Here is a 17,198-nt window from a genome sequence, read left to right on the forward strand (position 1 = left end):
TTATAAGTTCTTATTCATATCCTTAATATTTTTTTATTGTTGACTCTACTCATGGATAACGTGTTCAAAACAAATCTCAGACACATTTCATAAAAAAATAAAAATAATGAATCAACCTCTAAATGACCACACTATTACATTGCAAAATGAATACACATTGACCTCTATCACAAGAAAACACGAAATATAATATGATGAAATTTAAGAAAAAAATATACTGCAATAATAGAAATGCAAAAAATATATCTTACTAACAAACAATTGATCTATGAATAATATTTTTTAAAGAATGTTTTTTTTTCATAATAGGCATTATCAAATCATGTCCAGCCACTTTTTCAATGTTGCATATTTCTTACTTTATCTCCCAACATACTCGATTTTGTTTCATGAAAATAATGATAATCTAAATACACTTACATTATTCATATTAGAACTATAATTGGATACATAAGACGGTAAATTGCCAATTCGTCCACTGCCGACTGGGACACTCACCACATGGTCTACCTTCATTTAGTCTAATGCCATTCCATCCATCGTCATTTCGTCTAACAACCATTGGTCAAAAAACCATTTGGTCCAATCATCACTTCCTCTAATCACCAGTTGGTCTATGAACATTTCATCTCACAACCAGTTGGTCTATGATATTCGTTTTGTTTTCATTTATTTTGCCCAATTAAAACTTAGTCTACTTAGACCAAATTGAATATGGACTAGATGGCTATTGGACCAATTGGTTATTAGACGAAATGGTGGGTGGACGAAATGGCAATTAGACAATGTGGATATTGGACGAACTGATGGTAGACCAAATGAAAGTAGACGATTTGGCAAAAGGATTAATTGGCATTGGACGAAATGAAAATTAGGCCATAAAAACTCTCTTTGGAGGGGTAGAGCAATTCCCCAAAAGTGACCCTTTTATATTGGGCAATAAATTCTCAGCCTGAACGTATATATATCTTTTATAGTCAAGAAAGACAGAAGTTGTATAACATCTACATTTCATATTTACAGCATTTCTTCTCAACAGATGCTATAACCTGACTGGCTATCACCACCACCATTAACTTTATCATTGTTGGTTTATTAATCCGAAATGAGTGACGATAATGAATCTAATTTTTGTTTTATTATCATGGTTATTGTGACTGCACTCTATTTTAATGGATAAATTTCGTAAACATCTACTGATAACTCAGTAGTATTTCAATAATTCATTGTAAGGCTTGAAGTATGCGGTAGTACTGATTATATCCGGGGATTAAATATCTCATTTCGGTTGTATTTCATTATGTAAATTAATCACGTAAAAATGGAGAAAAATTTATGGTCGTCAGTGAATGCAGTCATCGACATCTGAAAAGTGAGAGCGCCATCTCTTGTCCATCCTAGGCCTTCATTGGTAGCTCAGTTCCTGTGCACAAAGATCAGAGGAAAACGTGTATAATTCAAATCGAGCTTCAATTAAGAAATGACTACAGACCACAACAAAATTCACTACAGAGTACAGAGAAGGAATTAAGGGGGATGACTGATGATAAGAAGTCTGCCTTATTCTTATCTGGTTCTTTGTATATTCCACTGCATTTAACAATATTCATCAATAACCTTTTAAATTTTCATCACCTTAATTTATCATTCTGATTTGCTTATTTATCAATCATTCATCCATCTAATCATTTATTTATCAATACGCTTGGATTGATTACACATGCATTTTATCCATATAACTTATAACTGTTCAATATATATTATATATATGTATATATATCCAAAGGGTAGATAGCTCTGGGGAACCTTGATTTAAGCTTCGCCTACCACTGTTCTCTTCATCCATTTCTTTACAATATAAATATATATATATATATATATATATATATATATATATATATATATATATGTGCCTATTTATATGCCTACTTTTATAACAAATTTTAATGCAAGTCTTACCCTGGACAACATGAGTACCCATCTGGGCTTGGAAAGGTTGAACGCCAGCCTGGGGACAGTACATCTGAAAAATAAATTTAAATTAATTTAGTCCAGAAGAAATAGTAATCACTTTGTTGAGGTGCGTCATAGTAGTCTGGCTAGATACACATTGCACAATGGAGTTCAGAATACAGAGATCGAACATAATTGATTAATTGTCCCCGCCAAAGGAACACTATCCTCCACAATAATGCAAAACTGAAAACACGACTCATTATAAGCCATGTCATCGCTACAAGCAATCCTTTTTGGCAATCCAATTAAGTTCCTTCTCATAATCTTTGACAAAGTCGGTTCCATTGAGCTCAAGTTCAAGTTTATCCTATCTTCCATTTTAATGAATTATAATGACTGATATGCTTTGTGATATGTTCGTTTGTAATATATTATGTTAGGATTTTAGAATATTATGTGGACGGACAATTAAAAAAAATAGATAATCTGGAAGGTGTATGACCGATTTTGTCATCTGGCAATTGTCAGATTTGACCAATTTCCTTCATTTTGATTTGCTGAAAAGAAACAATTCCCGAGTACTCATCGGATAAAACATCTTACAATTCCTTTCATGAAACGCTCTGCGTAATGGGGGGGGGGGGGGAGGAGGGGGGGGGGTTCAGAGGCGGACCCAGGATTTGAAAGGAAGGGGAAAACTGAAATTGACAGGCAAAAGGGGGCATTCAACAATAAAGGGGCACGGCGGTGTGCGTGTCTAAGTAAATTTGCCCATAGATATTCTTCTACTGGAAGGAGTATTGGCTTGGTTTTAGTTTTATTAATTGTATAAAAGTCAAAATCACGTTGAGTGTACACAAATATAGTACAAGCGTGACAAAAGATGATAACAAATTCGAAAGAGGGTCGGATTAAAAAAAAACGATACACTGATTTAGTGCCATTGCAAATACTTTAAATCATATGTAGCTCTATGAATGCCTAGAGTTATAACAAATCATGACTATCATAATAATAATAATCCACTTTTATATAGCGCTTAATACATCGGAACGACGTGTCTTAGCGCTTTACAGATATATTATTATAAATCATATTTAGCTCTATGAATGGATTAAGATCCTGCAGAGTTATATCAAATCATGACTATCATAATAATAACAGTTATAATAATCCGCTTTTGTATAGCGCTTAATACATATGAACGACGTGTCTAAGCGCTTTACAGATATATTATTACCCCGGTCATCGGATTCAATCAGTCATTCCCGCACACAATGTGTGCACATCCTCCACTCCTTGGGGAGTATTCCAGTCAGTCGCCGGTGAGGCGCACACTTTACTGGACAAGCTGCAATGACTTTCACATAACTATTTGGGGGGGAGGGGGAATGTTATTACCATGGCATTGGAGCGGTTCTGCTGTGTCTGTTGTCGAGGGCAGCAGCAATTGAGACCGCCACAGCAGGTGGCAGCAGCTAAGATAGCGACGATGAACTCGGCGAACATCAGGATAGCGATCAGGGCGTGTACGGCAGTCAGGCACTGGGGAAAAAAAGAGAGAAAATGGTTTCATGAATCACTGGCAACCGCAGCAGATATTAAATAAAAAAAAAGAAACAGCAGCAGCAATAATTTTATTATCTGAAGATGATGATGGTGGGTGGTGTGATGACGACGACGATGATGATAATGATGATGGTGATGATGATGATAATGATGATGATGGTGATGATGAAGATGATGATAATGATGATGATGATGATGATGATGATGATGATGATAATGATGATGATGATGATGATAATGATAATGGTGATGATGATGATGATGATGATAATGATGATGATGATGATAATAATGATGATGATGATAATGATGATGGTGATGATGAAGATGATGATAATGATGATGATGATGATGATGATAATAATGATGATGATGATAATGATGATGGTGATGATGATAATGATAATGGTGATGATGATGATGATAATGATGATGGTGATGATGAAGATGATTATAATGATGATGATGATGATGATGATGATAATGATGATGATGATAATGATGATGGTGATGATGATGATGATGACAATGGTGATGATGATGATGATAATGATGATAATGATGATGGTGATGATGATAATGATGATGGTGATGATGAAGATGATGATAATGATGATGACGATAATGATGATGGTGATGATGATAATAATGATGATGGTGATGATGAAGATGATGATAATGATGATGACGATGATGATAATAATAATGATGATGATGATGATGATAATGATGATGATGATCAACATCATCAACAGGAGAAGCTGTTGCAATTTCTTAAATATCTAAAGAAGAAGAAGAAGAAGGAGAAGAAGAAGAAGAAGAGGAAGAAGGAGAAGAATAAGAAAAAGAAGAAAAAAATAAAGAAATAAAAGAATGAAAGAAAGAAAGAAAGAAAGAAAGAAAAAGAAAGAAAGAAAGGAAGGAAGAAAGGAAGGAAGGAAGAAAGGAAGGAAGGAAGGAAGGAAGGAAGGAAGGAAGGAAGGAAGAAGAAAGAAAGAAAGAAAGAAAGAAAGGAAGAAAAGAAGAAAGAAAGAAAGTAATTTCTTATGGTCTATTATTCTAAGGTCAAGTATGTGATCGTTTTTTTAAATATTTCTTAATATTGTACAATTAATGATTATAATCTTAATCAGGATGTAACTTATTTAAACAAGTTGATTCGGAGATGAACTAATTTTAGACAAAAATTTGTAAGAAATTATGTTTCTTATTTAAAAAGAATTAAATTTGAATACTGTTCGCTGTTTTATTCATTTTTTTTCGGGGGGGGGGGGGGGAACAGCCGGAATAACAGCTAGATATATGCTAATTGCTAGAGGTAAATTGTAATATGCAATTATTCAACCAATGCATTTTTCTTTAATGCCATTTTCTTACTCCTTTTCTTCTCTATATTTAAATTTTATTTTATTATCATAGTGGGTGCCTCTCTGTACAATCATATAGGGGTATTACCTTGAAACGCTCCCACGAACAGGCGTAGTCGACTGCGATTTCAGGATACTCAAACCCATGAACATCGAATGGAGGATAATCACGATAGTCAGGAATATCGGGGCAGACTGAATGGAAGCTGAACCCAGCCAATACCGACTCCACTGCACACACGAAGCCTGCCTGAATAGCAGCCAGGATTGACATCACGAGGTATGCCACGATCTGCGGTACGAATGACGTACGAACATAGAGTTACATAGCATAGAAGGACTCACTGGGCCGGGGTACCCGGGGGATTAAGACACCTGCTTCCCTCACCCCCCCCCCCCGTGAAAATTAACATTCTGATATATTGATTGACGTACTGAACTCGTGATTGCATGACTTGTATTTCCGTTGTTTTCTTTATACTACATGCTATAAAGTGAACAAATTTTCATCTAAATATACCCCAAAGTCCCCAGGAAAGATTCATTTCGCTATAACTATAAGTGATAGAAAATAACTTAAAATTATTAAAAAACATTTCGTTTTCAGTTATCAATTTTACTCTTATTTCAATAAAAATTCAAATAACATATTTCGTTATGTTATCATGATTATCAGGGGCGGATTCAGTATTTTCAAAGGATGGGGGCACAGAAAATGTTTCCACCAAAAATGAAGGTCATTTCGTCAACATAGAATTTCACAAGCAAAAAAACAAAAATAAAAGATACTCATGTGTGTATGCACGACATACTCCCATTAAAAATACATGATGTGACTTTGGGGGGCAAACTTGTGTAAGAATTGCATATTTACATTAAACAATTTGAATATGGGTCTCAACTGCCGGGTAGAAACGAGGTGGATGTGCCCCCCGGATCTGCCAATGATGGTTATCTTAAATTTTACTCTTATGATATAAATTAAAACACATTTCGTTTTCAGTCATATTCCATTTTCTTTCAATTCAAGAAAACACTACTCACCACACAGTTGCTCTTGTTCTTAGAGCAAGCTCCAAGAATTCCAGCGGGGAGAAATATCTGGAATGTAAATATTCAAAAATATTAAAAAGAAATTATCAAAAATTTATACCATGGGATAATCTTTGATAAGAGCAGCTCGTCAAGTAAAGAAATAAAAAAAAATGAGAGAACAAAATATACTTCCCTACACTTTGCATTCAATATTCCTCATCTTCCTCGCCCAGATGCTTTTAGATGATTTTTTTTTGCGCAAATAACACAACATCATCATCAAAATCACAAAACCATGCATGTAAATGATGTCGTCGTAAAGTTAATAGAAATTCCATCACTTCTTTGGAATCAATTTGTGCGTCAATCAATACTTATGATTATAATGCAGTAAATTCCATTTCCTATCCATACCTGACGATCGGAATAAAATGAAGAGCGTAAAACAATAATTATATTTTACTTACTTGGAAAAAATAATCATAAATGTATTACAAGGCAAGATATTAATAATAATGGGCTTTGTTTATCTCTGAAAATTCCTATAATGCATTGTGCAGGAATAAAGCAGAAATGCTTAATTGATGAGAATATTTTTAATCAACTCACGAAAAGGGTTGCACCGATTGGCGTCCCCATTGGGCCGACGTAAATATCAGCCCGGACTTGAAGCCAGATGGCTACTCCAGATAGGATGCTGGCAACGATAGCGATGATGAGCTGGACGATACCTGTTGTCATGCCAACCGATTCTTTGAACCAATCAGATTTGCCGGTGCAGCATCCAGATGATTGCTGGGCGGGTATGTTCTGAAAAGAAAGTGGGAGGAAAAATGTTAATTCAAAATTAACATCGTTATCAACTTTTTCATCATCATCATCATCCTACTCATCCACCTCCTCCTTATCAGGTCTTCATCATCCACCTCCTCATCAGATCATTACCATAATCGCCATCATCATCGTCATCACCATCATTATCATTATCGTCATCATCATCTTTATCATCATCATCATCATTACCACCACCACATCGCTACCACCATCATCACCCCCACGGCCCTCCTCCTACTATAAGCTCACCTGGATGATGTAAGTTGGCTGCTGAGGCTGAGATACATGATACATCCCCTGTGGTTGGGTCGGGCCGTTAGGATAACCAACATAAGAGGGTGGTCCCTGCTGTACCGGTTGAGGGGCTTCGGTGGCTTCCTCGGTAGCTTCCTCGACACCCTGCCTCTCCTCGTTCTTGATCAGCTCTGCTTCCATCTTAGTATCCATATCCTGGGAGAAAACAAAGTCGATCGAAAACACTCTTTCAGAAACCGTTGGGGGGGGGGGGTCAAAGGTCCGTGTCATATCTCAACATGTCTTGTCTTGACAGCACGTTAGTGCAATAATTTTCATCTAAAATATATCGAAAGTCAAAAGAGGTATAGATAACTACTGACAAAACAAGCACTTTGAGCCTCAATGACTCCTCTCGCAAGCTGATTAAGTATATAGCAACTTTCGGCAGCAATAATGAAAAAACGAAAATGCAAGGCAAAGCTCGCGCCTTCATCCCGTACCCGAAGATGATGTTGCTGTTGATGATGATGGTGATGATGATGATGGTGATGGTGATGATGTTGTTGATGATGATGGTGATGGTGATTATGAAGATGATATTGATGGAGATGATGATGATGTTGATGAAAATTATGTTGATGATGATTTTCAATGACAATGTTTTATATTGCATAGTGTTAAGTATGTTCATCTACGCCACCCCCCCCCCCCCCCCCGAAAAAAAAATCATACTGGCGCGAGACCGGTCATCTCTTCATCGAGACTGCTGATCGATGAACTGGGTTTTAAAAGTGCAGCTCAATGTGGGTAAACACGGAGTGACTAGACTAGACTAGTGACTAGACACGGAGTCAATTTTCGTTTGTTCCATATCCCTTGTATATCTCACTCGGCCAGAATACCGGCAAAATATGATCAGGAGATCGACCGGCCTCGAATCCTTCCCAGATTGAAAAGAAGAAAACCTTGTTACATGGAACTAGAACGTAGATAATATTCCCCACATTACGTGAACAAGCTTAAGTAGGATGTAACAGAATATTCTCAATCTTTCCGCGAAAAAATCTAACAAGCAAAACAAAAAATAAGGTCTTCAACCAAAATAAAGAGTTTTATACCTAAAACAAAATTAACAAGAAAAAAAGGGTCCACAACCCCTCCCCCCTCCCCCAAAGAAGGATTACTTACCGGAAAAAATAATTGACTAGCAAAAAAAAGGTCTTCAGGTTTAATTTTTACATTAAAAATTATTAATTTAGCTTCTTAAGGGGGGGGGAACGTCCCCTGAATCAGTTGTGAGTCGACAGGTAGCGCAGGGATACGTCCCCTGCATATGCGTTGTGACTCGTCAGGGGGGCAGTCTCCCCTGCCTCCTTAGTTACGCTAGTGGGGACTGGGTTGAAGGAACTTCTTGGCCCTGTTGTATAAACGTTGCTATTACTTTAAATTTGCCTTCCAATGGAAACTTGCATGGAATCCTTGACTCTGATTGGCTATTGATCAGTGTTACCATGGTAGTTAACATAGGATGACAAAGTTACCATAATAGTAACTTTTATGCAACCGGGCGCCCAAAAACCATCGCCATGCAAGAACATTACAAATTAAAGATGACTACACGAGGTGATGAGATTTTAAATCAATATTTTTCCTAAAGATTCTCCTTGACTATGTAGAAGAACGGAAATCACAAGCACTTCTTCTGTAAGCACGAAACTGATTTTCATCTTAAAACTTGTGAAATATTGCGGAGACAAAACCAAAGAATATCCATTTAGCTCGAAATGAGCGTACCTGGACGATAATTTATGTGCGCTCTGCAAAATTATTACCACAGTGGCAATTACTTTGCCAATTGGCATATCAAATCGATAAAAATGAAAAACAAGTCACTCTGTTTGAATACACGGGTGTCTGCCTTTCATTGTATCCATGGTAACCATAATACGTCACAGGCACAGCTATACATTTTGAGCCTTTGTTTTCCTTTAGTCGACTGTCAAATGATCAGCTTTATACCTAGGCCTTTGGGGAATGATGTAAAGGAAAAAGGAGGGAATTGGTTTGGATCAGTTGCTCTTTACTTTTAACCCTAGGCAAGGCAAGGGGAAGGGTCTCGGAATACCCCCTCCCCTCCTCTCAACATTTCGCGCAATATTTTCGCCAAGCGAAATTATTTGACCGCGCCGCTCGCTGACTCCAACTTTCAAGTCATGTACTTCTTTTGAGACCCAATTTGCGAGGTTCGGCTACGCGGTTATGATATAATGCAACATTTTGTAACTGCACCCAAAAAATAAAAACAAATACAATTGCTCAAAAACATAAATTCGTGTACCAAGTCAATACAAATTGCGTTTTCATCCAAAAATCACAATTCTATGATTATTTTTACTTTTGCAAGTCTACATGAATTCCTTTTTTATGCTGTTTATGATTTCATTAAGAGTTCCAGTTCATTGAAAAAAAATCCATAAACTGCAAAAACAATTCGTAAGAACAAAAACCCAGCATCAGTCGCAAGATATTTAGCAATTCGTGAAAACCAATGCTGCTGGATAACACTGTATATATTGTATATACTGGCTAAAACAAATAATTTGTGTACACTATTTCTGTGAATAATGAAGATATGTTTTCTTTAAATAGTGGAAATATTAATGTTCACTGAAGAAAACCGCATTTGTCTGTTATACAGTATCAGTCATAAGTAGAATTAATACTGAATTTGATGTACAGTATTGTAGTTAAATTCTTGTTTAAACTATGATAATGACATTACTTGGGGTTAGCCTCGATTAGCATCTTGCTAGTGTCTTATCAGGTTCAAGTTCAAGTATAATTTATTAAGAAACCAGACATACATGTATAAGTACAAATCAATAAACAGGTAATACAAAAGGATAAATAACATAGCCTATATGAGAGGTTTTAGAAGACCACTAAAAAGCAGAGCTTGTGAGTAGGGCCCTACAATAAATGAGATGTAAACAATGAAGGAACATACTGTACATAAGAATAAAATACAGATATGTAAAAAAAAATAAGCAAAACAAATATGCAACACATACATACCCTCACGCACACGCACACACACCATCAGACACACATAGACTGGCCAGCTACGTGATACCTCGTAGTTTTATAGAACAACATTATATTTGATGAGTTAAAGATATTGTTATAGCTCCAATTACCAAATGTATTTTTTTTTTCATAATTATGTGATCTGTTTCTATACAATATGTTCCAGACAACTTGGGAGCCAATTTCATGCATATTTTAATTGCGTGCCAATTTTTTTCTCGATCGCGCGGTCGATCGACAGCCGAGATTTGTATTTTCAAATCAATTTAACGATCGGGCGCATAATTGGGTGGAGTTTATTGAAAAAAAAAAACAATTCATCGGAAAGGGATCACGGATTTTCCCTTGCAGCAATAATGCCATTTGATAATAAAATCCAACAGTTAAAAGGGTCCATTATTTTCTGTAGAGGTACTTGGACACGGCTGGGTAGCACTATAGGTTAGTAGCACCTGCGTATGCGCGCTGGGGAAGCTGGCTTTCACTGACGGAGAATGCATTTAAGAACAGTATGGGGGGGGGGTAGCTGGACGACTCACTGAGCAATCACAATTTCTATTGTCATTTTTGTGCTTCAACCATTGACGTCAAAATAATGATAATAAAAGCTCGTCTCGCTATGTTTGTATATACCATCACAGCTATAGACTCGCGTAACGATCCAGTCAAGGAAATGGTGGGCACTGCTAATAATATATAGGCCTACCGAAGGTTGATTCCAGAATTAATGCAGTCACTGTCAGACTTTATTTTCTGAGGCAGCCATTTAGCAAAGACTGACTTCAAACATAATTATTCAAAGGAGGTTTTGAAATGAGTATCCCCATCTAACTGCCACGCAGGGGCTGCGGAATTCTAGGCGGGGGGGGGGGCTTGATGACCCCCTCCCCCGCGCGCTTCTAGCTATCTGTAATTTCCCTTCAAGCATCATATCACTGTTTAAACGCCCGATGTGAAAGCAATAGAGCTCATCAATACCTAAGCCCTTCACTAAACTATTAATCAATGGTTTACTTCACTTTCTATCACAATATCCATGATATCCTGGTAAGATCAATTTCTGACTATCGCGCCATATTACAGACTTCTATAGGCCTACAACATGAATGGCGTCGACAAGGAGAGTCCGTAAAACATTATAGCTCAATCCGGGTCATAAATAGTATTTGATGTTGTTTTGATATTTAACATGGTCGTAATCTATCGACAGGAATCAATAAATTATCAAGTAGGCCGCCTAGTTCATATCCCTGATCAGGTTATAAGATGTTCTATGTAGGCAGGTCTGTGGCGCCCAGTAGGTTGAGGAGTCTGTGAGCCTAACGTGAGTGTTGATGATTAGGCATATTACATGACTCTTCCTTTTAATAAAAAACAAAATGTTGTGAATAAAACGAACTAGTAAACATAATAAATATTTAATGACCTGACAGTGTATAGATGTATAAATGATTATCATGTAGAAGATCGATGCAGTCATCTTAAACTTGACTTTGGAATATGTCCCAAAATATATTGCTATATTATACCTTTTTACCCACTGATATTCTATCATGTTCATACATGCATGCAATTATATACTCAAATGTCATAGTATATGACGAGAATTTCAATACATACATATATATGCATTTTTACAAAAAAATATATTAACTCCAATACTTTTGCCATGGATGTAATTATCACAACCAATGCAACAATATTACTTCATTGTACAATGACAGCCTCATCACATATCTGGAAAGAAATATACTATCATGAGAAATACAGGAGTATTGCAATTTGCAGTCTGCCGAGAATTTAAATCACAAGAATAAAATACATCATAATCTAACAAACTGCTGAATATTAATTCACAAGGAACAAATCTGAGAGAAATTACGTACCTCAGGAGGAATAGAATGTTGATATGATGAAAAAACTTATCTTGCGACGCTCTCGAAAACGAAATAATATATCTCTCACTGAGAAACGCTATCTACATGTAGCTCAGACACCGAATGCAGAATGGCGTATAAAATACTGATCAGAGTCTGCATGTAAACATTCGATCAATATCCCTTTCATTATAGAATGCTTAAGACGCATGCGCAGTTTTAGTCTTTCCCTGCAGACTGAGAACATGGGTTCATCTTTCATGCCCATCTCGTTTAATTTTTTTCACCAAATTTTAGTAGTTTTAAAGAAAGATATTAACAAGGCACAGCAACATTAATTACGTTTGATTGCGTTAACCAATAATCCTATCAAACATAATAAGACCCGGAACATATTTTTTTTTATTACTGAACGATTGAGAAGCATTTGATAAAAGCATTGCAGGTTTATGCATGGGGCGATAAAAAAAACTGGTTTGCAAACAATTAGCATTCACATGGGCGGAAATTTGTCCCAAAAGGTAGGGGGGACCAGGGCCTGGAAAATTTGACAAGCAAAACAAAAATGAAAGGTCATTTTAACCAAAACTAAATTATTTGACAAGCAAAAAAAAGGTTTTCACCAAAACTGTAAGGTCATTTAGTCCAAAAAAAAAACATGTATTATTTCGATTGTGAAGTGATGTATTTTTCTCGGTCGTAAAGACTAAAAATAGTAGGGGGGAATTTGATATTGTGCCCCCCTACTATTATTTGTAGGGACGTCCCCCTGGGATTTCCGCCCATGAACATTCATAATGTTAATAGTTAAGCATAGTTCTACTAATGTCTGATTCTACAAGCGCTCCATCTACACAGCAAAAACTGTGGTGTTAACCGGTGTACATAGAGGACCACACCAGTTATTTTACACCGGTGTTAAATTGGTGGTGGTAGTTTTTACACCTATAGGTGTTATTACAACACATTTTGCCTGTTACATTTACACTCTTTGGTGTTGTGTTCAATCTCTAGGGTGTAATTTTAACACCTAAGGGTGTGGTCCTCTATTAACAACAATTGGTGTCAGTTTTAACACCACATTTTTACAGTGTACAACCCATATTCATTTGCCATGTTTTATTGTGATAAGTTGAAATGCAATTCGAGAAGTTGGTAATTATATGTGTATATAATCTGATGCAAATTTTACGGAGGGATGGAACTACACAATAAAAATGTAGGCCTCCATAAAAACAATGATGCAATCGAACGAGGATTTTTAACTGTTTTTATAACAGTCCATTTTAATGATAAAAAATGAGGCCCACAAAAAGAGCCCCTGAAAAAAAATCAGTTTAAACCTGGATGATATTATATTCTAGAAAATTCAGTAAGATTAATGACGTATGAACTACAATACGTAAAAGAGAGTTTGGAAGGTCACCATAATGAAGAGGGTGCATCCGTTTCCCCCCCCCCCCCCCAACAAAAAAAAACATGACTACTGCCGGTACGCAGGGTACAACTTAATATACGAATATACATAAGACAATATTTCGATCTTCACTCCCTTCATCAAATAGGCCAAGCTAGGCCTATCTTCGCATACAAAATACATAATAATATGTATTAAATGTGAGTTAAGTATAGAGTAAGACAGAGCCCAGCTAGCAGAATTTTATACCAAACAATAGGCGCACGCACCATGCGAAGGAAAGTGCCAAAAGACGGTCTGGAAAGTGAGACTATCCGCGACATCGCTAGCTATCACACAATAATAATAATAATCGTGGTAAAAATAACGATGACGTATGCCAATTACTTCTCACATGGAAATACGATGGGGAAACAACATCCTAACTCTCTGAATGAAAGTTTATTTTCCTTTTCTGAGAACCTCTGTCACAAGAAATTCATTAAACGTGTTGGCGATAATAATACACTATAATACTTGGAATCTAGTTTTATGCATGCCAGTCCTTGTTGCCATGTCTGGCAAGTCTCTTGATAGCATTCCAGTTGCCAAAGAACAAACTACTATTTAAAAAAAAGGATGCTTGTTTTCATTTTACTTTTTTCCGCTCTCGGGACAAAGATAATCCTAGGTTATACCAAATATTTATTTGACTCCATTGTATTTCATTATAGCTCCATAATTATTATCTTTTTTTTTTCATTTCACAGCGCAATTAATGTGCTAATTTCACTGTAGGAGTCGATGAGTCAGATACCAATTGGCACTCCAAATATGTCATTAAAATGTTTTTGGTGTAGAGTAAACTGATTTACTCTAAAAATATCATCACATAAGCTATAATCCGATTTCGATGAAAATGATTATGGAATAATTTATCTTAGTCTTGTTCTATAGGCCGGCGACTCGCTTTACCGAAAACTGTTCTAAGAATAAAAAAGAATCAGATCATAAATGAACAAAACATAAATAAATAAATAAATGAATAAACAAAACAGGTAAATGATTAATATTCGATTTACCTCATTTATAATTTTTCATTTTTTTTCATAAAATTAAAACGTAACGGTTCGAACCATAAGATGAAACATTGCAATAATGGCTCTAGTATTTAGAAACTACAATTACGATTTGATCGATGAATGATTTTCATTTTGTTTGCAATAATGGCCTAAAAAAATATACGACAAGGGAACTTATAATGAACGATTAAGTTTTAACGGCATCAAAGACCAATTATTAAACATTTTAAATCATTTAACTATAATTACGAAACATGAATGCGGAACTATCAACAATTCGCGTACGTAATACGGATATAATTACGTTCTCACGTTTAATAAAAGGGCGCTCTATCTGCCTATTTTGAAAAAAAAATGTTTTCGGAATATTATTCATTTCATAAATCATTGCCAATTTAAACACATTTTCAGTATAATATTGAAACGGTTGGACATCGATAATTGTTAATCTTGTACTTCCGTGTCAAGTTTCACGAACCGGAACCATATACATGTAAAGCATGCATGAGGCGAATCAAGTGCATTTGCTGACGCTGGGTGGCTGTAGATCATGTTGTAATTCTCTATATCTATTGACTAATTATTCACAATGTTAGGCCTATTATTCGAGGTCCATTCTTTAATTGAATTATAATCATGGCATCAAAAACACTTCATTGCTCAAGTAAGGAACTTCGACCAAACTAAACTGCGAGCAAGAAACTGAAGAGTCATTGTAACGTAAATTTTGGCAAGCGATTGAAGCGAAGATTTGTATTTGTTTGTGAATTCCTTCAAAATATTGTAAAAGTCTTCCATAGGCCTGCGTTTGCCAGATGCTAGCTTTCTGGCAAATGCCCAGTCATTCAATATATTACTGACATTTCCTTTAAAAAAAATCTAATTGACTGGGATTAGTGGAAGCAGTGCAAGTGAATGGCGAGCTGCTATGCCAGAAAGGGGGGGGGGGGGGGCGCACTCCGCCTTAGATAATTACGGTTGCAAAATAAGTAACAAGATAATGTTCTTACTACCTATTTACCGCCCCTCTACTATTATGGGGGAGTGAAACTTCCCTTTGAAAATCGAAGATTATATATAGAATTGTAAAATGAATGAGCAAATATTGATCCATCGAAAATATTGACTGAATTAGCCACTGACATTCTTAGTCTCCGCATGTCACGTGCATGATAAATGCCAAATTAGTCCAGATCTAATTTTCATTTTGAATGAAATTCTATATCACATGGGTCAGTTTGTTAAAGGTCAAGTCCATCCCAGATTTTTTTTTAAGTGCACACCTAGTTACCGGTAATGCAAATAGCATTTCCATTTATTTGTTGATTTAAATCGATAGAGAAAAATCAATTAAGCATTTATTTATTTATTGCTTTCTTTATTCCATACTGCAGGGAATCCTGTTCAGTTATGCAAAACTGCTTTCCAAAGGCGCCCTGCCGTTTAACAAATAACTCAATAGCACTGCTATGTAACATGTAATAAGTAAAACAGAATACATTGTATACATAATGAGTGGAATCAACAATTAACATGGAATCATTACATTTACATCAAGTTATTCAGTGTAATTACATGAATGACAGTGAGAATTTTAATGATTTACAGTGTTTTTAGAATCCATGGAAATTTAACGATGAAAATTTCATCAAAATCAGATGTAAAATAAGAAAGTTATTTTTAGGCTTCGCTTATTTTTCACAAAACACTTACACGCGCAACTCAGTGATATGCAATTGAGACAGTCGATGACGTCCCTCATCCATTATTTATTTTTTCATTGGTATGAATTATACGAATTTTCAATTTTCACAGATTTGAAAATAAGGACCAATATGACTTAACATAAGCTGTTAAAATGGCAATTCCACATGTTCAGGGAGGATTTTTTTTTCACATGACAATGAGGAGACAAACCCCATAAAAACCCACTATTTTTCATATTTCGTTTAATAAAATACAAAGAAATAGCTAATGGGTGACGTCATCAGTTCCTCATTTGCATACCGATCAGGATGTAAACAATCAATAAGTTTTTTTGTCAAAGTAAGCAAAATCTAAAATGTCGTAATTTTCTTATTTTTCAGTCCTCCGATTTTGATGAAATTTTCACTGTTATGTTTCTTGGATGTTCTCTTTTTATCTTAATCAACTTTTTGTTGGAGTGGACTTGTCCGTTAACAGTAAAGTCTGTCAAGTTCGTAAGAGGGGCGGTAAATCCGCCGAAAGGAAAGTCTCCCTTTTTCCATAAAATTCGAAGAGCAGAGTACCGAATATCATGAATATGATAGCATCCCTCTCCTTATCAGTTTAACACATCACATTTTCCCTTTAATTCATTTCACTAATTGAATTAAAAGAAAAATATGTTATAAAACGGTTGTTGCAAGCCGCATTGGCGGCGAAAGCCACAAATTTTAGGAGGGGACAACCCAAAAAATGTTGACAAGCAAAAAAGAAAAAAAAGGTTTTCAACCCAAAAATTTTTGAGGGGGGACGTAGGACGTAGGAAAATAAATTGACAAGCAAAAAAAAAAAAAAAAAAAAAAAAAAAAAGGTCATCATCAACAAATTTAGGGGGGGACCGTCCCTCCTCCTCAAATTTAGGGGGGGGGGGGACACGTCCACCCTGTCCCCCCGCTTCCGCCGCCTATGGCAAGCCGGATGTGCATGGGGCAACTCGAGATATATTTATGCAACTTTATCATGGCACCTACTTCGTAAGGGTTTTTTGGGGGAATGGGGCGGGGGTCTAAAG

The 17,198-nt window shown here is 36.0% G+C and overlaps 1 protein-coding gene across 1 annotated transcript; it reads right to left on the bottom strand.

The window, feature by feature from the left end:
- Window positions 1–349: 349 nt before the first annotated feature.
- LOC121426175 lies at window positions 350–12,103 on the bottom strand. Its single transcript, XM_041622374.1, has 8 exons — window positions 11,972–12,103; window positions 7,011–7,211; window positions 6,537–6,737; window positions 5,937–5,993; window positions 4,981–5,184; window positions 3,358–3,501; window positions 1,960–2,023; window positions 350–1,423 (listed from the first exon to the last, which is right to left on the bottom strand). The coding sequence occupies exons 2-8, from the start codon at window positions 7,206–7,208 to the stop codon at window positions 1,398–1,400; spliced, it is 894 nt and encodes a 297-aa protein (XP_041478308.1). The 5' UTR covers window positions 7,209–7,211; window positions 11,972–12,103; the 3' UTR covers window positions 350–1,397.
- Window positions 12,104–17,198: the final 5,095 nt, after the last annotated feature.

This window comes from Lytechinus variegatus, chromosome 13 (genome assembly GCF_018143015.1).
Source record: "Lytechinus variegatus isolate NC3 chromosome 13, Lvar_3.0, whole genome shotgun sequence".
Taxonomy (NCBI): Eukaryota; Metazoa; Echinodermata; class Echinoidea; order Temnopleuroida; family Toxopneustidae; genus Lytechinus; species Lytechinus variegatus.